The 27,148-nt window shown below is 41.5% G+C and overlaps 1 protein-coding gene across 3 annotated transcripts in view; it reads right to left on the minus strand.

Moving 5' to 3' along the window:
- The window catches only part of Aig1 (androgen induced 1), a 216,818-nt gene that overhangs the window by 144,827 nt on the left and 44,843 nt on the right, over window positions 1-27,148 (minus strand). For all 3 annotated transcript variants that reach the window (XM_070011003.1, XM_070011005.1, XM_070011004.1), the window contains one exon: window positions 23,078-23,233. In XM_070011003.1, coding sequence (XP_069867104.1) covers window positions 23,078-23,233 — 156 coding nt within the window. The remainder of the gene's footprint in view (window positions 1-23,077; window positions 23,234-27,148) is intronic.

Raw genomic sequence — 27,148 nt, forward strand, 5'->3', positions numbered from 1 at the left:
GATGGAATGGAAGACAGAGCATGTCCAGAAAGGAAATCCCAGGAGAAGAAAGAAATCAAGATTATGGACACACTTCCTTCTCCACATGTTCTTTTGCTAAGAGCTTGAAAGAGGGCCAAGTAGTTCAGAGTGGCTGGGATTTGGGGCGCTGTGGTTGACTACATACTATGAAGGCAATAAGAATATTTGATTGTCAGACCATGATGAATCAGGATGGTTCATGTGACATGTTAATGACATGATTTTATGGTAGAAACAATCAGGATATTTTCCAGGATTGTGAAGTCTAGGGGGAAAAAACACAAAGATGTAGAAAGCCGATGCTGGGGGTTTCCTAATGCTAGAGATTGGGTGAGTGAGAAGATATGAAATGAGAGGGTCGTGAGATCACGAAGTGACAGATCATCCTTTGCCAGCTATTACCTGACAGAGGGTGCTGTCCAGTAAATTACAGGAGATTAACTTGTGGAAACTTACTCACACGAACAGAAAACATTTAACTAAAGACAGTCCTCCCTGTTTTCACTTTCTTCTTGACAACATCCATCCACTTAGGAGTCACTCCACAAGGATACCAAGGATTCACTGGCAGGCTTCACAGAAGCACTGCCTGTGGACTGAGACCCAGACCTTACAGCCTGCTACGCATACAGTCTCTGAATCTGCAGCACTGGCATCACCTAACTTGTTAGTTGCAGGCAGTTCTGGGCTCTGAACTCAGGGCTTTACCCTTGCTAGGAGTTAGGATCATAGGTACGGATCATCTTACCTGGCTACTTCTATTCCTAATTTACTTGAGAGGCATATTCGTACACACATACACACTCACATACATGAACACTTGCATACACACACACACACACACACACACACACACACACACACACACACACACAACTGCTAATATTTCCAGATGATTTTGTTTGCTGAGATAATCTGTGAGCTTTTCCCCTGATTGTGTCAATTCATAATATACCGACTGGTGTGTGTGTGTGTGTGTGTGTGTGTGTGTGTGTGTGTGTGTCCGTGTCCTGAGGCTTGATACCGACGTGTGTGTGTGTGTGTGTGTGTGTGTGTGTGTGTGTGTGTGTGTGTGTGTGTGTGTGTGTGTGTGTGTGTGTGTGTCCGTGTCCTGAGGCTTGAATTCAGGGCCTGGGTGCTGTCCCTGAGCTTTTTTGCAAAAGGCTAGAGCCCTACCACTTGATCCATAGCTCAATTTCCAGCTTTCTTCTGGTGTATAAATGGAAATAAGAGTCTTATGGACTTTCTTGTCTGGGCTGGCTTCAAACTGTGATCCTCGGATCTCAGCCTCTTGAATAGCCAGGATTATGGACAGGTGTGAGCCACCACAGCCAGGCTTAATATAGCAATTGATTTTAAGTATCAAACCAACATTTGATTCCTGCTTCAGCAGTTAGTTTTTTCCTTCCTTCCTTCTTTCCTTCCTTCCTTCCTTCCTTCCTTCCTTCTTTCCTTCCTTCCTTCCTCTCTCCCTCTCTTCCTTCTTTCCCTCCATCCTTCTTTTCTTTCATGCTAGGGATTGAACCACAAGCATGCTAAAGAGGCACCCTACCACTGAGCCTTATGCTCATGAGAGAGTTTGAATTTATATACAGTTGTTCTTAAACTTTTCCCATGCAAATTGGCAACTCAAATATCTTCCCCACGGTGAGCCAGTTCTTCTGCCACAGCACTGCTGGTGGCCACTTTCTGCTCATCATGAGGGATCATTTGGGACATCGCTAAGACAACTTACTACTGCAACTTCAGTCAATACTTTGATTCCTTCCATATACCGAGGGAACTCTACAGCGTGTTCGAATCAAAGTGACTTTTAAGAAAGTGAGTCATCTTTCCAGGTGTAACCCCAGAAGGCCAGAAGGCACGGCTAACTGAGCAATTCAGTCTTCTGAGTAAGTCCCTAGGTGTAAACATGGCACAGATGGTAGCTTCTTGGCTTTGGGCCCTGATAGGCTCATGATAGCATGGTCATCAGCAAACCCAAAATAAATTTGAACTCTACAACCAGGGCATGGATTTGAAACGAAAATAGTTTCTCATGGACATACCAAGTGATTCAGGAATGTTCCACTGTCAAAAACAAGCTCCTTCTCTGACCAGGGCTCCTTCCTTGACCAGCTAATCATCAAACACCTGTTGCTTCTTGGCTGCCAGTACCAGAATACTGTACTTGCACCATTATGGAAAGAGCTCAGTCATCTTCCAGGTCTTCTGGTTTCAAGATAAAATATCTGAGGTACAGGTGGCATTAGTGCCTCACTTAAACCCCTAGAATTACTGAAACTCAAGAGAACTGGATGCATTGCTTCTTTTTAAAAAAGTCTCTCAGGAAGAGGCAGGTACTTCCATCTTCTGTTTACTTTCAAGAATCTTTACTGATTAGTGAGACTTTTTTCAATTAGAATGCAAAGGATGTTGTAGAGAAACTGCCTATGAAAGAGACTAAGGAGCCATATATGTGAACAATATATCATGATCACAGACACCCACTGTTGAGGGAAGGAAGAAGGCAAGGTAGCAAGCATACATTTCTTTACGATCTTCAGCTTCCGCATGATAATGATCCTGTGAAATTGTTTTCCCTTTTAATAAGCTCCTATTCCTACTATCAAATACTAATAAAGGAAAATTCAAATTCTGTTTTCAAACTTTATTACATTGATTTCCAAGTTCTCTTGGTGTGCTTTCCAAGTTCATATTGTTTCTCAAAGGCAATCTTCGGGGATATTTGGCTATGGCGTATTCCCTTTTTCAACATGGGACATAGGAGTAAGGGGTACATTCTGGTTGTTGACCTGGCTTTGTCTTTCATGGCCAGTCACACAGTGAAGGTCTTATTTTCACATGGCTTCTATTCTCCCACCTTTCCACCTGGGAGAACCCGAGTCCTTATATTTCCTGAACCACCCCTCAAAATCAGAAAGGCAGAGTGAATCATAGTAACCCAGAAAATGTTACCACATTTCCTTTTACTTTTGGTGATACTCAGGTTGGAACTCAGGGCCTTGCACCTGCTGCTCAAGTGTTCTCCAGCTCTTTTTGGCATTCATTATTTTTGAGACAGGAGCTCCCTTCCTGCCCAGGCATATCCCTGCCCCACAATTCTATTTCATGTTGCATGTTCTGTTCCTTTGGATCTAGCGTAAGTAGCACCTCTGTATGGAAGAGCCTTAGCTCTCATTTCCTATTATAGACCCTGGACCTGACAGATAACAAAGTCCTTCTGTTTCTTTTTTAAGTTGTGCCCCGTGGATCATCGTGTGACACCTGCAGAAGAAAAGTATCAGAGGGCAATAACTGATCTGCTCCTTATTTCTTCCTTCCTGGCACATAGCACATAGATAATACAAATTTTCAGAATAAATAAATTAAGTATATTGTTCTTCCTTGTATGTGCCACCTCTCCTGCATGAATAAATACCATTTCACTCCTTCAATTCTTCATATAGACCTAACTTCCTTATGTTCTTTGAGGGGTTTGGACACCCTTTGTGTAAGGAAGAGAATGCGTTGTTTCTCTGCTGTATTCAAAGTTTATATGTTCTCAGATTTCTATCTAGATTGCTTCTCCTTCACCTACGTAAGGCTCTATCATTCTACAGTAATCCTCTGGGTTTCTAGATCAAAATAGAAGACTACAAACGCTTTTTCCTAAACCAACTAAAAATAAGAGGAATGAAGGAGAAACAGAAGTGAAACTAATTTTTAAAACAACAACAAAAAGAAACCTCTGGAATCTAAATATTACACTTTAATAAAACTCTCTCTGCCAAGAATATAGAAGGCTGAACAAAGACAGGGATGCTCTGAGGGAAGAAACAAGATCCTATCACTCTCTGGCTGAGTGAGCAGAACGGAGAGGTCTGACAGGTGGCCTGCCCCGGGGGGACGCTAGCTGACCCTTGATGGGAACACAAGCTCTCAAGACATAGGAGCACTGGGGAAATGGTCTGATCCTTCTTTGGCTTCTCCTATCACAGGTGATGGTGCTAAATGTGGAAACAAGCCAGCACGTCATCTCTGAAGGTGCTGGTGTGGGTATGTTAAGGTCAGCAAGAGAAGTCTGGTGGTCACATGACTGATTCCACAGCCCGTGCTCCTGATGAAGACCAACATCATGGTCGTGGCACCGCATAAAGGGGTTGTGATAAAAATAAGTCATGGAGGCAGGAATGAGTCAAGTGCAGAATGGATCAGTATTCTTGGACAAAGAAAGGGGTGGGGGGGGCAGGAAATGAAAAGAAATTCAAACTGCCCTAGCTCAGTATCCTATCCTGACTCCAGGTTTATCCTTACATACATCTGGCTTAGTAAGAGCCAACTAGTTTAAAGATGAGAAATACCAAGATGAAAATATTAGGCAATCATGTCTTCATAATAGTAAAATAAAAAAGAGGGACTAGATACCAGTGGTTCATGCCTCGTGACTGTAATCCTAGCTACTCAGGAGGCTGAGATCTGAGTGTCATGGTTTGAAGCCAGCATGGGCTGGAAAGTTCATAAGACTCTTATCTCCAATCAGCCACCAACAAGCCGGAAGTGGCGCTGTGGCTCAAGTGGTAGAGAGCTAACCTTGAATAAAAAGCGCTCAGGGAGAGCAATCAGGCCCTTAGTTCAAGCCCCAGGCAGCAAAAAAAGGAAAAAAGAGAAGGAAAGAAATATAGAGAAAATGATAAGGTATTTGAATAATGCAAACCAGAACAATAATGCCAAAACAGATATACTTTACAATCAAATAACATGCCATTACAAAAAAGAGATCAAAGAAGAAACACTGAAACTTAAGATAGAGCTCTCCACGGAAGATAAAAGTGAGTAGACAGGATTCAAGAAGTAAGTAAAATATAAGCAGGCACCAGTGGCTCATGCCTGCAATCCTAGCTACTCAGGAGGCTGAGATCTAAGGATCTCAGTTCAAAGCCAGCCCGGGCAGGAAAGTCCATGACACTCTTATCTCCAATAAACCATTCGAAAACCGGAAGTGGTGCTGTGGCTCAAGCGGTAGAGCGCTCACCTTGAGCTGAAGAGTGCAGGGACAGTGCCCAGGCCCAGGGTTCAAGCCCCACCACCGACCAAAAAACAAACAAAGTACATAAGATATAAAAAGTAAAACTGAAACTTACATTGGGAGCTGGAAAAAGAAAAGTTGCCTTTAGTGAAGAACTGGGTCTAGATTTCTGCAGGCCCATGTGTTATGCCAAGGTCACAGGACCCCCACAAGAAGACCACAGAGAGTCAGACTCTACCGCTATTTTATTTAAACGGGCTATAGCTCGGGCCTTGTCCTACACTCCCGGAGCCTAGGAGGAGAGCCCCCAGCTAAGGATTTGCAGGTCTTATATAGGCACACAATCAACCAGGTGTTTGGATTACCACCACGTGTTGCTTTGCTAGACAAAAACAAGCAACAAGTGGTCACTGCCTCAAACTTTAACCTTTCACATGAACAAGAATCCCCCCTCCCCACACACACACAATCATGCTGTGAAACACGAGGTGCTAAATAAATGACAACAAATACACTTTTAAATGTATTGCTGAGCACACAAGAAAGGGAAAGGAAATCATTAAGAGCCAAAATACATAGGAAGAAGAAAAAAGGGAAGAAAAGGAACAGAGAATAATACAACACCAATTTTAAGCACATAGAGTAGGAAGCCTAGGAAGCCTCCCTCATTTTCTCCCACTTTCCCTCTCTCCCCCGACTCCCCTCCCCCCAGTATGTAAAGTACATTTCCAACATAGTGTCTTGTGTGTATTGCTGTTGCATTAGTTCACCCTTTGTCCCACTGTTTCTGCGATTCCCTTCTCCAAGATAAGATATAAGATAAACCTATATACAAGACAAACAGTACCAAAATCAAAAACAGTGACCACAGGGAATAAACCAGAGGAAAAAAAAAAATGAAAGAAAAAAGAAATAACTCAAATTGTACACACACACCTCTCTTGTTTCCATTATCACAGAATTCATTTCGAGTAGCATCATTTTATATGGTCATTATGTACATACATATTGAGCTATTGTGGTCCTCTGCCAGGACTCTCCTAGTTATATACTAATTATTAGAAATGAATGAGGCAGGGCTAGGAATGTGACTTAGTGGTAGAGTGCTTGACTTGTATGTGTGAAGCCCTGGGTTTGATTCCTCAGTACCACATAAACAGAAAAGGCCAGAGGTGCTGTGGCTCAAGAAGTAGAGCGCTAGCCTTGAGCAAAAGCTCAGGGACAGTGTCCAGGCCTTAAATTCAAGCCCAGGACTGGCAAAAAAAAAAAAAAAAAAAAAAGTAAAGAGAAATGAGGGAACTCATGGAGCTTATGTTTTCTGGGTCTGGCTTATATCATTTAATATAATTTTTTCCAAGCCTTTCAATTTCCTTACAAATGGGGCAATGTCATTCCTTGTGAGGGAAGCATAGAATTCCAGTGTATATATTATATACCACATTTCCTTAAACTGCAAACTTTATTGGTAGCCACCCTCAGCGAAAGGAACCCACCTTTGCCCACGCCCATGTCCCTCCTCAGGAAAGAATGCAAATAAATGACTTGGCTCCCCCCTCCCCCCCACCCAATCATACTCCCCTCCCCGCCCCCCACACCGACATTGTAAAGCTTGCTTTGACATGACATTTTGTAATTCTCCTTGTTGCAACAGGTCCACCTGAATCCTTAAACGACTTGTTTGTCCCCATCTCCTCCACATGTTATACTGACATCAAATAAAGTGAAAGCGGGGGTTACACTTTGGGGGAGGGACATACAAAGCAACAAAGAAATAATCTTATAAATGCGTTAGAAACACATGCATGAAAGAAACAAAAACATTAAAATACATATTTAAGGGTTCGTTTTCCTAACATCACATTATCTGACCTTTTCCGCTTTACTCATACCTATACTAGATATTGCAAATAAGGGAAATCATGGGACCTATGTTTCTTTGGGCCTGGCTTACTTCACTTAATATAATTTTTTCCAAGCCTTTCCATTTCCTAACAAATGGGGAAATGTCATTCTTTCTGATGGAGGCATAGAATTCCATTGTGTATATATACCACATTTTCTTGATCCATTCATCTACTGAGGGGCATCTGGGTTGGTTCCATATCTTAGTTATGGTAAATAATGCTGCAATAAACATAGTTGTGCTGGTAGCTTTAGTGTGGTCTTGTTTGTGATCACTCGGGTAAGATTGCTGGGTCATAGGGAAGCTCTATGTCCCACTGCAATTTTCTTGTTAGAAAACTTGCTAGTTCTTCCAGGTTTAATGAGGATTCCTCCTTCTGGCCCATAATTCTTTCCCTCATTTTATCCAGCTCACAGCTATTGCACTGGTGGAAGCTAGGTACCACACCCTTTAAGAAGCCTCCCACACTTTACCCAGCTGATCTCTTTACTTTGTACATACTCACATAGCACATTATGCTTTTCCTACATAAACTGAGCTGTGCCATGATAAAAAAGAAATAACCATGCAATTAATGACTATTTTTTCTTCCCAGTAGAATGTAAGCTCCATGAGGGAAAAGACCAGTCTATCTCCTCTCTCATCAACTCATCCTCATGCCTCTTTTGGGTGCTTTATATTTGTATCTTTAAGCTCCATTTTAAAATAGTCTACAACTATTCACCTGTAAGAGGCTGAAGAAAAAATCACACTATTTTTGTGCATACTTCCACACAGTTTTTCCCCAATGGGACTACCAAACCTAACCACGGTACCCTTTCAAAACAACAACAAAACTAGACACTGGCACAACACAACTAGCTAAACTACAGATTATCATACTCAGATTTGCCATGTTTTTGCACTCACTTTTTGCAGAGAAAACACTGAACTATGAAGCCTCATCACAGTAAACATCTGTGTAATCATTATGATGATCAGGATACAGAAAAGAGTAAGTATCACACAGAAACTTCCCTACTACTCCTTTGAAGTCCACTCTCCCCACAAACCCAGCCCCTGGCAAGCACTGATTTGTTCTCGATCACTATAATTTTGTCATTTTGAAAACACTGAGTAAATGTAATCTTTCCCAGTGTTTTATTAAGGCTGGCTTATATTTACTTCCTTTTTGTCCCTCTGTAACATATAGACCAGAAACTTTACAAGCAAGATCTCTTTGAGTATTACCACAGCAGGGAGGTAGCACTTCAGGCCCTAGCTATTATTTATTATTTTTCTGATTTTATAGATGAAGAAACTTCACTTTAGAGAACTTCAATCACTTTTCAAGTGTCAAAGTTAATAAGTGGTCAAGCCAGGAGGTGAAACCCTAAAGTCAATGCTTTTAACCTCTTAAAATATGTTTTTGAAAATTGGTTAACTACTTGTAGAAAACTAAAGCTAGATCCTTATCTATCACCCTGCACCAGAATCAAATCCAAATGGATCAAAGACCTCGGAGTCAAAGCAGCCACTCTGAAAACATTACAGGATGGAATAGGAGAAACCCTAGGTCTCCTTGGCGCAGGCCAAAATTTTCTTAATAGAGACCCGGAAACACAACAAATCAAAGAAAGGTTGGACAAATGGGATTGCATGAAGTTGCAGAGCTTCTGCATGGCAAAGGACATAGCTCGCAAGATCAATAGAAAGCCCACAGACAAGGGTCTCATATCTAAAATATACTTGGAACTCAAAAAATTAAATCCCCCAACAACAAATCCTCAAAGAAACAACTGCTCAATAAATAAGTGGGCTAAAGACTTAAAGAGAAACTTCTCTGAAGAGGAAAGAAGGATGGCCAATAGACACATGAAGAAATGCTCAACCTCCCTAACCATAAAAGAAATGCAAATCAAAACAACATTAAAATACCACCTCACCCCAGTTAGAATGGCAAAAATCAAGAATTCTAATAACAACAGATGCTGGAGAGGATGTGGACAGAAGGGAACTTTACTTCTTTGTTGGTGGGAGTATAAACTTGTTCAACCACTTTGGAAAGTAGTATGGAGGTTCCTCAAAAGACTCCACCTAGAGCTCCCCTATGACCCAGCAATCCCACTTTTGGGCATTTACCCAAAGGTTTACAAACAAGACCACACTAAAGCTACCAGCACGACTATGTTTATTGCAGCATTATTTACTATAGGTAAGATCTGGAACCAACCCAGATGCCCCTCAGTAGATGAATGGATCAAGAAAATGTGGTATATATACACAATGGAATTCTATGCCTCCATCAGAAAGAATGACATTGCCCCACTTGTTAGGAAATGGAAAGACTTGGAAAAAATTATATTAAGTGAAGTAGGCCAAGCTCAAAGAAACATAGGTCCCATGGTTTCCCTTATTTGCAATATCTAGTATATGTCTGAGTCAAGCAAAAAAGGTCAGGTAAGTGATGTTAGGAAAATGAACCCTAAGATATGTATTCAAATGTTTTTTTTCTTTCATGTAATTGTTTCTAACACATTTATAAGATTATTTCTTTGTTGCTTTGTATGTCCCTCCCCCATGGTATAACCCCTGCTTTCACTGTATTTGATGTTGGTATGATTTGTGGAGGGGAAGGGGAAAAACAAGTAGTTTAAATAAGGATACAGGTGGACCCGTTGCAACAATGAGAAGTACAAGTTGTCATGTCGAAAACGAACTTTACAACTTTGGTGGCGGGGGGGGGGGGGGGGGGGGGAGGATTGGGTGGGAGGGGGGGGAAGGGAGGCTGGGAAGGGATGGGAAGGGGAAACAAAGGAGAAGGCTACAATGCTTGATAAGAAATGTACTCATTATCTTGCCCATCTAATTGTACCCCTCTGTACAGTATTTTCACAATAAAAAATAAAAAATTAAAAAAAATTACATTAAAAAAATGCTTTTGCATATATGGGTATTAAATAGCTTTGAATGGATTAACAATAGAATGATTGAACAAAATAAATGTGAGAGGCTGTCACAGCTACTTCTGAGTTCCTTAGAAAAGCCTATACTTAACCCCTGCTTTCACTATATTTGATGTCAGTATAACTTGTGGAGGAGATGGGGAAAAACCAGTTGTTTAAGGATACAGGTGGACCTGTTGCAACAATGAGAAGTACAAGTTGTCATGTCCAAAACGAGCTTTACAACGTTGGTGCGGGGGGGGGGGGGGGTGGAAGGGGGGGAAGGAGAAGGATTGGGATTGGGGGGAGGGGGGAGGCTGGGAAGGGACGTGAAGGGTAAACAAAAGGAGGAGGCTGCAATGCTTGGTAAGAAATGTACGCATTATCCTGCCCATGTAATTGTAACTCCTCTGTACAGTATGTTCACAAATAAAATTAAATTAAATTTTTAAAAAAAGAAAAGCCTATACTTCATAGAAATATGGAGACTTTTTGGTGAAAAATTCTAGAAACAAGCAAACAGACAAAGGAGAGGAGAAGTAGACCTACATGGAAAGAAACCATCCAGCTGGTTCTCTGGATCGATCATGACACAACAAGGTGGCAGAGAGGAACAGAATGGAAGAATCTGCTCTGTCTTTGTTAGACATGAATCCATTTGTGGAATATCGAGCATCTTGGAAGGATTAGACTATGCACATAGACTGGCTACAGGAGCAACATGGACTTTTTGCTGTTTGTCATGCCTGAATCTTGTCTTGCACCCCGGACTCATACTCCCTTTGTTACTTAAGTCTTTCCCAGCACTTCAGCTTATGTACATTGGTCTAGGTTTGGGACTCATCCCCACAGTGAGGTGTATACCCCAGTGTAGCAGTGTTGAGAGGAATGAATGCTTTCTTCATTGGATGAGGTCTCCCACACAGGGTACTGAGAGTGGGAGTATTTATAAAAACAAAGTGGCTCTTCCCCTTCATCCTCGAGCATGTATTTTTCCCATGCACCTGGTTTCCCTTTTCTACTTTTCTCCTAGGAACTGACCTGTCATGAAGCACAGAATAGATCAAATAAGTTCCTGTGTTCAGCTGGCTCTCAGACTTTGAGAACGGAATCCCCAGAAGCTGTGCCTGTGACCTCCCTGTGTCGGCAGCCTGAAACCTCACCCCTCTTGCTCAAACCTCCTACTTCTCTATCTTCTTGCAGTCTGCAGCATTTGTTGAGATGGTCCAACAGGACCTGAGACATGAGAATGATGGCCTTTATGTGTTCGTTCTCACCAATAGTATCCAAATTCCCTGGAGTTGGCCTCTGGTGGTGGCAGTGTTCTCTGGCAGAGAATGATATCTGAAGGTTTCTTTTACTGCCTAGAGAGCCATGCTGGTCAAGAGGGGCGTAATTTGCAAGGTGGTGTGCATTATGAGAGGGCCTTGAGGGGAGAAGTCATTTATTCCCCTTATGCTCATCCATGAAGCTACAGGAATAAGGGCAAATCAATATAATGGGACCACTGATGTGCTGGCAAAGTAAGATATAAAACAACAGAAATTACAGCCACCTGAGCAGACAGAATAGAAAGGATGATCAGATAGCCCAGAATGATCCATGGTGCCAGAGGTGGATTCACAGTATGCTCTTTGATCACATACATTTTGGGGCTAACCTTGGTATGTTGGGTATAACCAGTTGTTCAAAGTGGACGTATGGTGAAGCTAACATGTACTTATTGAGGTGCTAATGCAAAGGAGGTACAGAAGGAGGTGTGGGGAGCTTATTCTTCACATTGGACATGTAGGAAAGAGGATTCAGGATTTTGCCACCCAGATGTGTCATGGAACAAATGCCCCAAGTTACCCTTTCAGGTAGCAAAGGAAGATTAAAAGTCTCTGCTAGAGGACATGGCTGATTCAGACTGTGGTGAGGCTCTCAGAAGCAGGGGTGATCGATACACCTCGACTCACTTATAGTTCATGATAGCACCCTGTTTGGAAAGCTTTGTCCTGAAGAATGTCTTTCATGTGTGGATCAGTACAAAATATATACAAAAATGCGTAGAGAAGATTTGCCCATGAATAGGTACAAAACTGGAGGAAAACCCAACATTTACCAATAGCAAATAGCTTCCCCTAGTGAAAATTCTAACGAGAGGTTGTAATTGAAGACAGGCGAAAAATGTATATTGGCAGAAGGTTTCAGGGGAATAGAGTAAACTGCCAATTTGCAACACACTTTAGAAGTAAAGCTGCAGTGATGAGAGACTTCCAGTAGCCGAAAAATGCCTTGAATTTGCAGTCCCACTCCCACAGTTAGTGAGTCCCAGGGAATGGACAACACAGTGACGGATGTTCGGCACTCCACACAGACTAACGGAATGTACCATAGTATCTAGCTAGATTTCTGCCCATCTTCCTGCCTTCCCTTTCTTTTCTATTAAAAAGGGTAAGAATGTCTCTCTGCTACTCTCCTATCATAAAACAGAAAACACTGGAAGAAACAAGATTACTTACAGTAGGCCTTTCTACACAGTACCAAGGCCTGGGACTTATTTTGTCACATTAACTGATTTGACTTATATCACCTCAGATCCTTGTCAAATACCATTGCAGAATACATTACAAATTTTAAAAGGAAAGCAGTTTTCATTGAAAACTCAGTGTTGGTAGAGCAAAACGACTGGCTTTCAGAAATGCTTAGATTTTACTGAGTAAGCATAATTCAAGCGGTAAGATACCATGGGTCTGGTAGAAGGCGCTGGGTCATTTCTTGTCCAAAGTATTTTTTGCAATTGTGTAGTTATGAACTTGGTGTTCTTGGAAAGCTAGAGATTATTTCACATGATATGGAATACATTTGCAACCTTTATTTTTAATGTTGCTAATTTGAATGGATAAAAATATTATTTTTACATACTAAAGACAAACACTGGTGGATGAACCTGTGGCAGTTTAGACAATATGCAGTTGTTGAAATGAGAAGACAAGGTAGGAAAGATGTTTAAACAGTGGTTTCTAGAGTGTGAGGGAAATTATCAAGACAAGACAGCAAAGCCCACAGCCTTGTGGGAACTAATGAGACAATTCTTTCTTTCTTTCTTCTCGAACATTCTCCAACACTGGACATTCTGGTCTGCTCAGGCTCTCTGTGCACCACTGAATCCTGTCTTATGAATCAGAAGCCAAAAAGAAAAGTTTAGTTTGGCTGGGCGTCGGTGGCTCATGCCTGTAATCCTAGCTACTCAGGAGGCTGAGATCAGAGGGTCCTGGTTCAAAGCCAGCCTGGGGAAGCAAAGTCTTTGAGACTCTTATCTCTAATAAACCACCAGAAAACCAGAAGTGGTGCTGTGACTCAAGTGGTAGAGTGCTAGCCTTGAGCTGAAGAGCTCAGGGACAGCACCCAGGCCGAGTTCAAGCCCCAGGATTGACCAAAAAAAAAAACAAATTCAGTTTGGTTTGCCTGAGAAAGTTTCTAATAGGAATCATTCCACTCATGTGGTGTTTGCGTTCAACTGCTGCGTTGGTTTCAAAGCACTCTTTAGTAGCTGCATAAACTCAGGCAAACAAGTTGTGAAACAAAGCTGGTTCTGTCTGTAAAATAAGGTTGGGATGATGGAGACTCCCACCTGCCCCTCGGGGCGAGGAGAGGAACCTCAGTCACACTGTGAGAGCGCTGAGCTTGGCCCACAGCGAACACACAGTAGAGGTTTGCTCTTGTCCTGTACGTTTTCAGGCTCCTGGGTTGTTTGGGGGACTTGCCCCTAAGGTAAGGGAGAATGAAAAGTCTCAGAAAGCACAAGCAGACTGCTGCTTCACAGGCTTGAAACCAAAGCCAGAGGCCACAGCAAAGCCATCTGAGTTTGTGGTGTCTTTTCTAGAGCTCTGGGGTAAGAAGAGACAGGCACTAGTTCCTATTTCCAGAGATTCAGACAAAAATGTTCCTCTCTCAGTCCATCTGAAGATGGCTTTCTTTGTTGACTTGAGGATGCAAATTTTTTTTTTGTGCTATAACCAGGGTCCTGGGCCCACTTGCAGGCTCACCTTACTGGTCATCTTTCTGCTCAGTCGTTCGTCTTGGTATGTAATCAGTCTTCTTATCTTGTAGCTGATTTTCCAGGCAAAACAAAGAGGTAAGAGGGAACCTCCCTGAAAGCATACCAGTTTTCACTTAGGGTCTACACTTTGGGCTGGCACAGCCTGGCACCAGATCCTCTAACCCATGCGTCCATCCAAACAGCTGTGACTAATCCTCTCCAGCTTCGAGACTCATCCTATCCTATTTCCTCTAGGTGGACAACAGAAAAAGTGATAAGAAACCCAGAACAGCTCATATACACAAGCAAGCAGATGAGTGCTGAATGCTCCTTCTTTTGAGGCTCTCTTCACCCTCCTCAGGTAGGGCCAAAAGTCACCAATGTGGCCCCAACCCCCCTAGTATGTGTTCTCCCCATGGGTGAGTAACATACATATCAGAGGTATGAATAAACAGACTTTCTTTTAAAGGGAAGAGAGAATGAGCTAAGTGAGCAACACTATGTAAGAACTGTTGTTCCATCCCCTTCTCACCCTCTCCCATCTTCTCCTCTTCCTCCCTGGTGTTCTGGCAGTCTTACCTGTGTTTCTCAGTATCCCTAATAGGGTGAGAAAACACATGATGAGTGGAAGTCTGCCCAACAGCGGTATGCCTGGTGAAATAAGCAAACCATTCCCATGGTGACCACAGAGTGTAGGAAGACCAATGAGTCCTTCCTTCCATGAACATAGTACACGGATTGGGGCCAAAGCAGGGGAGAGTTACTTCAGTATACCCAAAAGAACTGTAGTAATTGCAGGGAGGCCCTAAAATTTCTATTTTTTTTCTTTTCGTGTACATACACAATTGAGTTGAAGATATGGGATTAAAAAAAGAGAAAAAGTAGATGAAGTTGTGCAGAGAAAGAATAAAATGAATAGTGTTCTCTCTGTGTGTGTGTGTGTGTGTGTGTGTGTGTGTCAACACCACACTGTATCCTGCCCCAAAACAAGGATATTCTGAAGACTGGCTGGAGGACTCCTATTTCTAAGGACAGGAATCATGTCTATTTCATAGAAAATACTCATTACTGAAGACCAAGTATAGCTTGTTTTCTTTGTTTGAAGTACTGAAGTTTGATCGCAGGTCTTTACACTTAGTCTTACCACTTGAACCATGCTCTCAGCCTTTTTATAGATAGGGTCATACAGCTTTTGCTTAGGATGGTCTTGGACAATGATCCTTCTACTCAGAAAGGAAGCTGAGATTATAGACATATACCATCTTACCTAGCTAATTTATTGAGACCAGGTCCCTATAACTTTGTTCTTCATCTAGACTTGGGATAACAGCCATGAGGCACTATGCCAGGCCTTCAATTCTAGCTTTTCTTGCTTTCAAATTTCAAATACATATTTTACTTATGATTTAAAAATAGAAAGAAGATATCTTCATTTTCTGAGTGGAGTGGGGTATGTATGTGTGTGTGTGTGTGTGTGTGTGTGTGTGTGCATGTGTGTGCATTCCCAGAGATGATGAACTCTGAAATGGAACAAAGAAGCTCACAATTTTGTACAATTTCTAGGGAGGAGGATACTAAAAGGAGATTTTATTTATTAGACCCAGCTGTCTGGATTTCTGAGTCAGGGGTCTAAAATAAGAACCACTTCTGACAGATTTTGTAGGGCCTTTCAGAAATTAAACATGAACCAACTGTGTAAGAAATCTGATTTTCTCTGAGAAAGTTTCTCTAGATGTCAGATTTATAATGATTTTGGTGAGAAGGAATTGACAAAGGTATCCGGAGACAATGAGTGGAAAAGCATGTCTTTCTTCACTGCAGTAGCCCATTGTCCAAAATTAGTCTCCCCAAGATTTATGGCATATATTTCATAATGTCTAAAAATTGCCTCAAAATCCTATTTATTTTCACTTACTTGACATTTTACTGTTACTCTCAAAACCTAGTACTTAACGACATTTCTTGGAACTTCTGATTTTGTCTGGGCAGCGATGCATCCAACCCCTAAGGGTAAACCATGACTAATCTAAACTTTCGTGGTGGCCATACTTCCTTCTCTTCTACCTGCTTTCCTGGCCACCCACGCAGCTACTTTTAGCCATGCGGTAGTTCTAAACATGGGGACACGAGGGGGAATCTGCTGTGGAATGCCCAGAATGGAGCATTGCCTGAGCAGGAGAGGCACCCTTGGGGAGGGCTCCCTGTGATGCTTTAGTCTTCTTCGTGAATTCAAAGAATGGGTTCCTTGGTGCTTTGGTAGCAGTATTATGACCTCAGTGGACAAGTCCAAGCTCAAGAAAGGGGACCCAGGAAAGCTAGAAAAGGGGAAAATAGAGTTCAAATAATAATACTGAGCAACACCACCCTGACACTGCCTCTCTACAGGCTTCATGGTGTTTGATGAGATAGTAAGCCTCTGTAGTGCTTAAGCCACAACTGGATAGATTGCATGTGACTAATACGTAACTACATATATAATACTCCTGGTACTTGGAGTCAGCAGAAAATAAACCACACAACCTTCCTGGCTCACAGAATTTAAACCAAGTCTAAGCATATATATACTACATAGGTAAAAAAATAAACATATTATAATATGATTAGAAGTGACCATCATTATGGCAAAGATCAGCAAGGAAGGGAACAGAAGACAAAAAGCTGGTTAAATTCACATAGATTATTCCCAAAGCTTGGCTGAGGGGTGGTTATTTAAGCAGAGGCTTGACTGAAGTGGACAAATAAGCCAGGTAGGTATGTGGACTATCTAGTTACTTGCAGGTAAAAGCATCATTAACTTGCATATCCAATAAATTCTTAGTCATTCTTCAAACCAGAGCTCAGATATCATCATTTCTGGGAAGTCTTCCAGCAGGACCTCCCACTCCTTACAATTATCTCCTTCCTCTTTGTGGCTACATCTCTCAGCTTTGGACACATGTGTTGGTTTACTCTCCTCATGTCTCATTTTAATCTACTTGTTGCTACAGCTAAGAAATTTACTCACTCTAGACTGTGAAACCTTTGGAGGGCAAGGTCAACCCTTAGTCCATACCATCTTTGACCCCAGACCCCAGTACTTGCTATACACAGTGGGCTCAGCCTACCACAAATAATTACAGACTTGAACTTCTGTGTTTACAATCTGAATATAAAGGTGTGGGTTTTCCTACAGTGTCATTAAAAGTAAAATTTTACCTATAATCAAATTTTGTAAAGTGTGATTATTTGTTGTGTTTGGGAAAGCATCCAGAAAGCTGACTAATCTGAATTAGTATGAACATGTGCAAATGTGTGGTTCTCATTTAGGAGAGAATATGTAACCTGGCTGAAAAGCATTTTGGTTCTCTATCAGGTTCATCTATTTAATCAATGTTTAACTACTAGAAAAGGGATTGACAGGCAACTTGCTTTTAATTATAGGAGTTTTTTTTCTCTAATAGGGAAATACTTGGCTTATTTTGTTTATTGATCATGCTGAATTTTTAACTACAAACTTTCCCTCTAAGACAACTTACATCCTTAGTTCTATGCAGGAAGGATTTTTAAAAACTTAAAACATCAGCAGAGACTTAAAGAAGATAGAAAAGAGTTGGCATAAAAATTTAATAGAGAGAATGAAGGAATATTAAGTATATTTTAAAGTTAACTCCACCGTGTGTAGAACAAAGCCAGGGTTTTTTAAATTATCCCTGCTGGGCACACGTGGCTCCTACGTATAATTCTGACAACTCAGTAGGCTGAGACTTGGAGGATCACAGTTCAAAGCCAGCACAGGCAGATAGGTCTGTGCTCTTGATACTTCATTTCCAATTAATTAAAAGAATGCTGGGCTTGGGCTGGCAAAGTGGCTCAGTGGTAGAGTGCCTGCCTTGCATTCATGAGGCCCTGGGTTCGATTCCTCAGCACCACAGAAGCAGAAAAAGCCAGAAGTGGCGCTGTGGCTCAAGTGGTAGAGCGCTAGTCTTGAGCTAAAGAACTGAGGGACAGCGCCCAGGTCCAATGTTTGACAAAGTTCAGGCCCTATGACTGATAAAAGAAAGAATATCGGGCTAGAGGCACGGCTCAAGTGGTAGAGCACCAGTTGTAAGCAAGTGTTCTGAATGAGAGTGAGGCCCCTGAGTACAAACCCTAGTACCAGCAAAAAGAAAAAACAAAAACAAGTGTTTTTCATTATAATCTCAAATAAAATCAAATTGTCTTCCCTTATGTGTTACTTTAATATATATTAACATTAGCAAGTAATGTTAGCATGTTTGCCTCCCATTTAAGTCAGTCTCTTACATTTAAAATTCAGAAGGACGAGGGATGTGGCTCAAGTCATACATAGTACATTTGACCTAGCAAGTGCAAAGCCACAAGTTCCAGCCCGGTACCTCTAACACATGAACAAAAATAAAAGTCAAAATGAAAATGTTTTATGAATTCTAGGGGTATGCTGATCTTAATTACATACATAGCAAAAATGGTCCTCAAGATAACTTAGACTTAGCTAGTATATTGATTGATAATGGTTTTTGAAAATTACTTTTTGAAAATAACATCAGTACACTTTTCCTTTTTGGATTTTGTATTTGAAAATGTGAATTCCATTTTTATAGTAGCTTTTAAGCCAGCAGATACCATACTGTCTCTATCAACAAATAAAACAGCTTTTAGAGATTGTTGAATAGGTTGGTACCTATAATATCTTCACGAAGTCTTTACAAGACATGATTATAATACCAGAAATGGTCATTTAACCAGCATCTTTGAGACTAAACTCAGATAGGAAGGACCAATTCCTGAATGGTTCATAAAACATGTGCTGGACTGAAGCCCAGTCCAGGTGAGACCAGATTCAATTCTCCAAGGTCTCCTTCAACCCGCCCAGAGAGGGGCCTGTGTTTCTACGTACTGGAACAAGCCAGGCCAAGCAACCTATGGCAATACCAGGACAAGGAGGTACTACTGATGTGATAAGCAGCTGCAAATGAACAAGATGCCAGAGCTGAATTAATGGGAAATACAGAATTCTTTGTCATAAAAGAGCTGCTTTGCAGCACATGTAGGTTTTCTGAGAGGGGCATTTTTATACTCATCACGCTCATTTTTTCTTGTTTGAGGGGTTGAAAGTCTAAGCCTATTCTCTTAACTATCATGGTATCTGCCAGCACAAAAGTCAACAAACTCACAGGAGACCCAAAGTGCTCTTGGTTTGATTGTTCCTAATAAACTTCGGGGCTTGCAGACCACATACTGTCAGAAAATTATTTGTAATGCTTCTTTAAAAGGGTGACAGGGTTCAGAAATAAACTGCATGCGGTAAGAAGAGCCTCCCATGGGTTATCCCCCGTGAAATGAGTTGCAAGGCTTTGGGGAGTGGTGGTGGTTTCCGGCCATTAGCATTACTAATCAAGGCTGGCTTTGCATTGATGGGAATGGACACAAATCAAGAAGATCCAAGGGATGTTCATTCCCACAGCCCTGCCGGAATTCTTCAAGGTCAAGCTGAAACCCAAGTTTACTTCAATTATCTTTGATTGGGATGTTTTGTTATTTTTATATCTCCTTGAGATAAGAGACAGTGAAGCAGACATGCTAGGTCTACAGGTCACTACATCACTAAAGCAATTACTGTCAACTCCCAATTAACCTCCTTCCTGCAGGAAGCATTAGTGTAGACGTGACAAGTCCTAGATAACCTACCCAAGGCTTCTGAGGTGAGAGAGAGGAAAGATGAGAGGGGAGGAGAGGGGAGAGGAAGAAAGAGGAGAGGGAGAAGGGGAAAGGAAGAGAATGAGACAAGGGAGAGGAGGGTAACAGAGAAAGGAGGGGAAGGGGAAGGGGAGGAGGGGGAGGAGGGGGAGAAGAGAGAGAGAACACTAAGAAAAGCTCAGTCCCATGAAGTTTCTAAGAAAAAACTAGAGCAGGGAGGTAAACTGGACAGTCCTCTTTTTATGTCCCTTGCCTTTTCGCCTACACAAATAATATTGTTTTCTTAGTAACAGAGTGACAAATAAAACGCAGGGGCTCGGAAGAAGCCAAGCAGGAAGCACGGAGATGCTGGCAGCTGGGGTGACTTGTGGAGACCTCAGCGGGTCTCAAAGCCCAGCTTTGGCACCTTCCCCTACCAGGGGAAGCACCTACCAGGCCAGTGCTCCCTGGTACATAGAGGGAGCTTGACGTGTTGCTGTAGAGGATTTTTTAACTGCACTAACCAACATGGTAAAAGGTGTTCGTTCACTTCAAATGCTGCCATGAACCATTTGCATGCATGGTAAGGATTTATGTGCACTCGGGCTGCAAGTCTCAAATCTGTGTGTTCAGGGCGTGCTGAGCACTAACCCTATTCCCACTCTGCAGTGTTCAGCTCTGCAGGCTGGGCCTCTCCCTCCAGGCCAGGAAAAAAAATGGTAGGTAAGTGACTTCAAAGGAGAAAGAATATGAAAATGGAAATAATGATTCTAAAGTATCAGTGGCCAAGAAAAAAAATGAATTCAGAAAATTGAACAAGGTTGACATATTGCTCACAGTAGAGCACTTTTCTAGGAAAGCCTAAGGGCCAGGTTCAATTCCTAGTGATGCCAAAAAAAAAAAGTCTATGAAGTCCATTTCTGATTCATCATTGAATCCCTAAGTTCTTCTGTGGATATACAGAATACTGATCACTTCCCAATCACCAGGGAATGCAGGAAGCTGGGAAGGCATGCTCAGCTGACATCCGGCTTGCTGACAGGGAACTGCCAACCAGCCAAGGTGCGCACGCGAGCGCGCACGCACGCACACACACACACACACACACACACACACACACACACACACACACACACATCTTCCCAAACCCTTTAAAACAAGCTCCACTGTTCCATTTTTGTATATGCACATAGATTCTTTTTTTTCTTTCTTTTTTTTTGGGGGGGGGGGTCCAGTCGTGGGCCTGAACTCTGGGCCTGGGCGCTGTCCCTCAGCTCTTCAGCTCAAGGCTAGCGCTCTACCACTTGAGCCACAGCGCCACTTCCAGCTTTTTTCTTTTTGCTTATGTGGTGCTGAGGAATCGAGCCCAGGGCCTCTGGCATGCAAGGCAAGCACTCTACCACTGAGCCACCTTCCCAGCCCCCCAATTCTTTTTTTTCATATTCACCCTCCTTCATCTTCTCCACTTCCCACCCCACTTCCTATTAGTACTTCCTCCTCCCCCACAGGATGAGTCCCGCATTCCCATCATTCATTTTTTAAGTGTACACCAATGGTTCTCACTCACTTCAGCCACCCTACCCCGCATTACCCAATAGCTTTCAGTGAGTTTCACTTTGCTATATTTATTCACAAACACAATAAAGTTTAGTGTTCTTGGAAGTAGTGTCATATGACTACTACAATCTTCCTAGCCAGCAAAGGCTTCCAGAAGCCATGCACTTCAATAGAAACTCAAGAGGATGATGGGTTAAAATGAAGAAGAAAATACATATGCATTCACAAAGAGGGACTTGGATCTCCAGATTGAATTCTTTTGTGCAGAAAGTATGTACCTTTACCTTTTCTCTTAGATGACGACTCCAATAAAAACTATTTGAGTTTTCTAAGGCAAGGCCAAAGAAGGAAATGTTATGTAAGAACATGTAAAGCATTGCAGCAGCAGACTGGCTAGATGGCTTCAACGTGAACACCCACAGTATGAGCTCAAGGATGAAGGAATGAGGCTTGTGACCAGGTTATAATGCTCCAGGTTCCCTAAGAAAATACAACTCAGCACGAGAGTGGGGGGGATGAGGGGGGGGACAATGAGGGGAGCAAATCAATGCCAAACATGTGGAGATCTCTGCCAGCTAAAGACCTGGTAGATGGGAAGAGCCAAAGGAAGGATTTAAATGACAACTTTCTGACTTTTCTCACAATGAACCTGGATTTGGTACATTTGCTACCCACGTCACTGTTATTCCCAGAAATCTGTTTTTCCCAGAAATCAGCCTGCAAGCCAAAGACCTGAAATTGAATTAAGTAACACACTCTTGTCCTCACAATTTCATATTTTAGCTACCACAGGTTAAAATCCTCTCATGGGCCCTTTAGAAAAACATGCTTATGTGTAAGACAATGGAGAATTAACAGATGTGCAAAGGAAATTGAGCCATGGAGGAAATCTAATGTAAAATGAAGAATATTAATGATTCCAGAGGAGACCCAAATATGAAGCAGCATTTACTTCAGTGATATTATCTAATGTAATATTTGAGGGAGTGAAGAGGCATGAACCCCTACTGACTTCCTCTCTCAAGTTCAAAAAATATTAAAATAGTGAGCCCAAGGGCCATACATTTCAAGTTGGAGTTGCTGCAGAAACTAACAAGTGAAACCATTAGCCCTGTTAAATCTATACTCAGAACGCTTAAACCCCAAGAAGCATCAGAATATGCTAGTCTTTAAGGAAGTGTCTAAGGTTATGAGGATATCGGGACACTCTGATCTCCTAAAAACAGGAACTGCAAGCCCACACCTATTAATACTAGCTACTTGGGAGACAGAGATTGAGAAGACAGCAGTTTGAGGCCAATGTGCACAGAGTTAACTAAACAAGTTTAAGTGTGGTGGCAGACACCTGTAATTCTAGCTGTGTGCGAGGTTTCATTAGGAAGACCTCAGTCTATGATCAGCCCAGGGGAAAAAATGTAAGATCTTTTCTTAAAAAATAACTAAGGCAAATTAAGGCTGGGTGTGGTTTAAGTGGTAGAGCCCCTGCCTCCAAGGGAAAAATCCTGAGTTCAAACTCTAGTATAACCAGAGGGGGGTATGGGGAAAAGAGGGGAGGGGGGGAGAGGGAGAGAGGAAGAGAGAATGAAGACATGACTAGCACAGAGAAAAGAGAAGGCAAGAAGAAAGCAGCCATCTAGAAGTGAGAGAAATCCTCAGAAGAAACTAACCTGCCAATACCTTGATCTCAGACTTCCAGGCTCCAGCATGGTGAGAAAATAAATTCTTGTGGATTAAGCCACCCAGTCTGCAGCAAACAAATACGGAAACCTCAGGACTAGGAGGTGGATCAGTAACGGAGGATATGCTTAGCATGTGTGAGGTTCTGGGTTTCCTTCTCAGCTCTACCAAAAGAAAGAAAGCAATCTCTGCTGAGCCACACCCCCATTTTCTTTTTCTTATAACCCTGTAATGAGACATGAGTTTCTAAAGCTTCCTCTGTGGGTAAATGCATTCAGTTTCATACTCACAATCCCAACAGGAAAGGCCAGCACAGCTAACATCCAGTCTCGGAGGGAGATGAGCTTCTTGAGCTGCCGCTCCTGCTCTTGGTTCCCGCTTCCTCTGGTCAGAAGGCTGGAAAGATCAGTCAGCACGCAGATGCCAAAGAAGACAGCCTGGATGACCTACAGAGAGATGGCCACCCAAACTGGTCAATACAGGACTACAGAACAGAGAACAAGCTGCAGGTCTGCAAGAGGACACACAGTAAGAAAATACCAGAATCCTCTTAAAATCCTCTACAAGTAGCAAATAATAAGACACTTTCAATTGCTGTTTTAGGTTTGAAAACATCTTAAAAACACTACTTCCTTGTTTGTGACCGTTTAGGTAAATGCCCCAAAGTGGGATTGCTGGGTCTATGTGGAGTTTTCTGAGGAACCTCCATACTGCTTTCCAAAGTGGTTGAACAACTTTATACTCCCACCAGCAATGCAGTAGGGTTCCCTTTTGGCCACATCCCCTCCAGCATCTGTTGTTACTAGAGTTCTTGATTATAGCCATTCTAACTGGGGTGAAATGGAATTCCAACATTGTCTTGATTTGCATTTCTTTTATGACTAGAGAAGTTGAGCATTTCTTCATGTGTCTATTGGCCATTCTTATTACATCTTCAGAGAAGTCTCTCTTTAAGTCTTTAGCCCACTTATTAATTGGGCAGGTGTTTCTTTGAGGATTTTTTATTGGAGCACTAACCCAAATGATCACAAACAAGGCTATACTAAAGCTACCAGAATAACTATGTTTATCACAGCATTGTTTACCATAGCTAAGATATGGAACCAACCCAGATGCCCCTCAGTAGATGAATGGATCAAGAAAATGTGGTATATATATATACAATGGAATTCTATGCCTCCATCAGAAAGAATGACATTGCCCCATTTGTTAGGAAATGGAAAGACTTGGAAAAAATTATATTAAGTGAAGTAAGCAAGGCCCAAAGAAACATAGGTCCCATGGTTTCTCTTGTTTGCAATGACTAGTATATGTCTAGGACAAGCAGAGAAGGTCAAAGGCTAGTACATATGACCACATGAGATAATGTTAAGCAAAGTATACCCCAAGAAAGGGACACACGAGGTTTTTATCTTTCTTGCTATTGTTTTTAATGTACTTATAATGCACTATGTGATTCTTTTGTTTCTTTTGTATGTTTTCCCCGATGGTATAATCCCTGTTTTCACTGGATTTGATGCCAGTGTTCTGCATCTTGTATATACATTTTTATAATTTGGGGAGGGGAAGGGATATAGTGGAATGCTTACATGGGGATGCAGGCTGACTCACTGTGACAACAAGATGTACAGGACACTATGTTGAAAACGAACTTTACAATGTCGGGGGGTGGGTAGGAGTTGGGGCGGTGGGAAGTGAAGTGATAGTAGGGGGAAAACAAAGGAGGAGGTAACAATGCTCTATAGGAAATGTATTCATTACCCTACTCATGTAACTGTAACCCCACTGAACAATATTTTTACAATAAAAATATATAATTAAAAAAACCACTACTTCCATTTTTGTTCACTTTGGGACAAGTGCAAAATATGCACAGAAACATGCACCTCCATGCATGAGAACATACACACACTCACACCTAAACCTGACCAATAGAAAGAATATCAGTTATCAAATGAACGTGTGCATTATTTTAGTTGGTTTTTAATTTTTTATTATTACCTATAATAGTTGCCATTCAACAAAGCAGCTTATGAAGAAAATATATCTTGATCAATGTCACTCCTTTCAACAATCATCATCTCTCTCAACCCTGCCCTTTCCCTTGATTTTATTAGTTTTGTAGACTATGCATTGGACTCTATGACTGCATTCTCTACCATTTCCTCTCTTTACTCACCTACACTCTACCCTTGACTCCACCTCTCCTTGCAAGCATCGCATGTGTAATGTGGCTGTATTGACCAGCAAGATTTAGCAAATAATCTTAAGAAGTAAGAACATATGAATGAGTATAGCTTGAATAATAAAAGAGAGAACTCTGTCCAAATACGAAGAAATGTTTCTTGGACTTTACTCTCTTTGATTTAGACATCTTTCCACCAAAGGAAGTGTTAGGAAGCTTGTTAGGAAGCTGATCCTTGACTCATAAAGATGTCAATTAAACACAATAGTCTGAAGTGATAGGGAGCAACTTTCATTTGTCAAACTTAAATAAAATTATCTCCACAGATTTTCAGTACTTAATGATATAAGATTGTTCCACAGTAATATAAACACAGCATACCAGACCATTTAATCAAAGAAGCTATCAGTTTTTACATTGCCAAATCAATTACAAATTGAATGGCTTACATCTGCCATATTTTTCTTGGACCATCTGAGGGAAGAATTCTGGATCACTAAGCACCAATGATTTGTAAACATCCTAAAGTGGAGGTGAAGGTGTTGATGACCCAGAACTCTGAGTAGAAACAGCAAACTGTGCATTAGTGAGGCAGAGGTCAATCCAAATGATGGGCAGAACAGAAAATCTGTTCCCTATTGTCAAAATTTTACTGACCAGGCATAGAATCAGGGAAAATTTTCAGATTTCTATTAGAAATAATTTACTGATGACTTATTTGTAAAAGAGAAATACTATTCTACTTATTACCTCTTTAGAAAAACATAAGTTCTTTTTTAAATTTTTAGTAAGTATTTTTATTGTGAAAATACTGTACAGAGGGGTTACAATTACATGAGCAAGGTAATAAGTACATTTCTTATCAAGCTTGGTTGCCTCCTTTGTTTTTCCCTTACCATCCCTACCCTTCCATCTCCACGACTACACCCCGCCCCCCCGCCAAAGTTGTAAAGTTCATTTTTCGACATAGTATCTATTTAAACAATTTGTTTTTTCCCTTCCCCTCCCCAAATTATACCAACATCAAATACTGTGAAAACAGGGGTTATACTGTGGGGGAGGGACATACAAAGCAACAAATCAATCACCTTATAAATATGTTAGAAACAATAGCAAGCAAGGAAAAACCACTTGTGTCTTTATCTTAGGGTTCATTTCGCCTAACCCCAGATAGACCAGACCAGAACAGGACATCCCACTGTCACATTATAATCCGCACAGGATCAATTCAGAACAAGGAACATGAGTTCTTTAAAAAAGATAAATCTGTGGAGAGCTATGTGGATGGCTTACTCAGGCACAGGATTAAAGAGTCCTTGATTTGAGTACCTGTTTCCAAGGATGGCAAGGTGGTGCATGCCTATAATCCCAACTACCCTGAAGATGGGAGACAGAAGGATTGAAAGTTTGAGGCCAACCTAGGTAAAGTTAGTGAGATGCTACTTCCAAAACAAATTACAAATAAAAAGGCTGAGCATGTAGCTAAAATAGTAAAGCACTTGCTTAGCATGCATGAGGCTCTTCTAGGTTTAATCTTCAATACCACAAAAAAAAAAAATTACCTGCTTCCAACCCTGACCTCAGCAATAGAACATCCATTATTGTCAAGTAGAAGTGTGGACACCGGAGGGTAGCCTTGGGTAAAAATATAAACCCCACCGCTTTTATAATTGGATTTGAGAGGGCAGTTAGCAAATTTCATTAGAGACATTCTACCTAGTGTTGTCTATGTGTCATGCCATCCACTGCAACTTGAAACTCACTAAGCTGAGTGTTAAAATGTGAAGGTTGCATGGAGAGGTGCAAGTGGTCTGACATAGGATTACCTTGAAGTATGATTCAGCTCCAGTCATTCTGCAGAGCTGGCATTTCCAAACGGTCGACTCAGCGTGATACATACATACCATCTGGCTTTGAGATCTTAGCAGGCTGGCTGCTCTTATTATTTTACACCCCATGTAGAAATAAAGTGGTCAAATGTATCATATCTCTCCAAGAAATATAAATAACAGTTTATCAGAATGAAAGAACAATTCCCGTCCAGGCTATTCTGGAGTATCTTAATGCTTGTTCCTCTAGAACATTCTCTTCAATTCTTTCACAGCTTTCTTCCACCTCCTCAACTCTTTTAGTCCAGAAACCTTAGTAATTTACTGAGTCATTTTAGATTTAGAAA

This window comes from Dipodomys merriami, unplaced genomic scaffold (genome assembly GCF_024711535.1).
Source record: "Dipodomys merriami isolate MVZ:Mamm:240054 unplaced genomic scaffold, mDipMer1.0.p SCAF_8, whole genome shotgun sequence".
Taxonomy (NCBI): Eukaryota; Metazoa; Chordata; class Mammalia; order Rodentia; family Heteromyidae; genus Dipodomys; species Dipodomys merriami.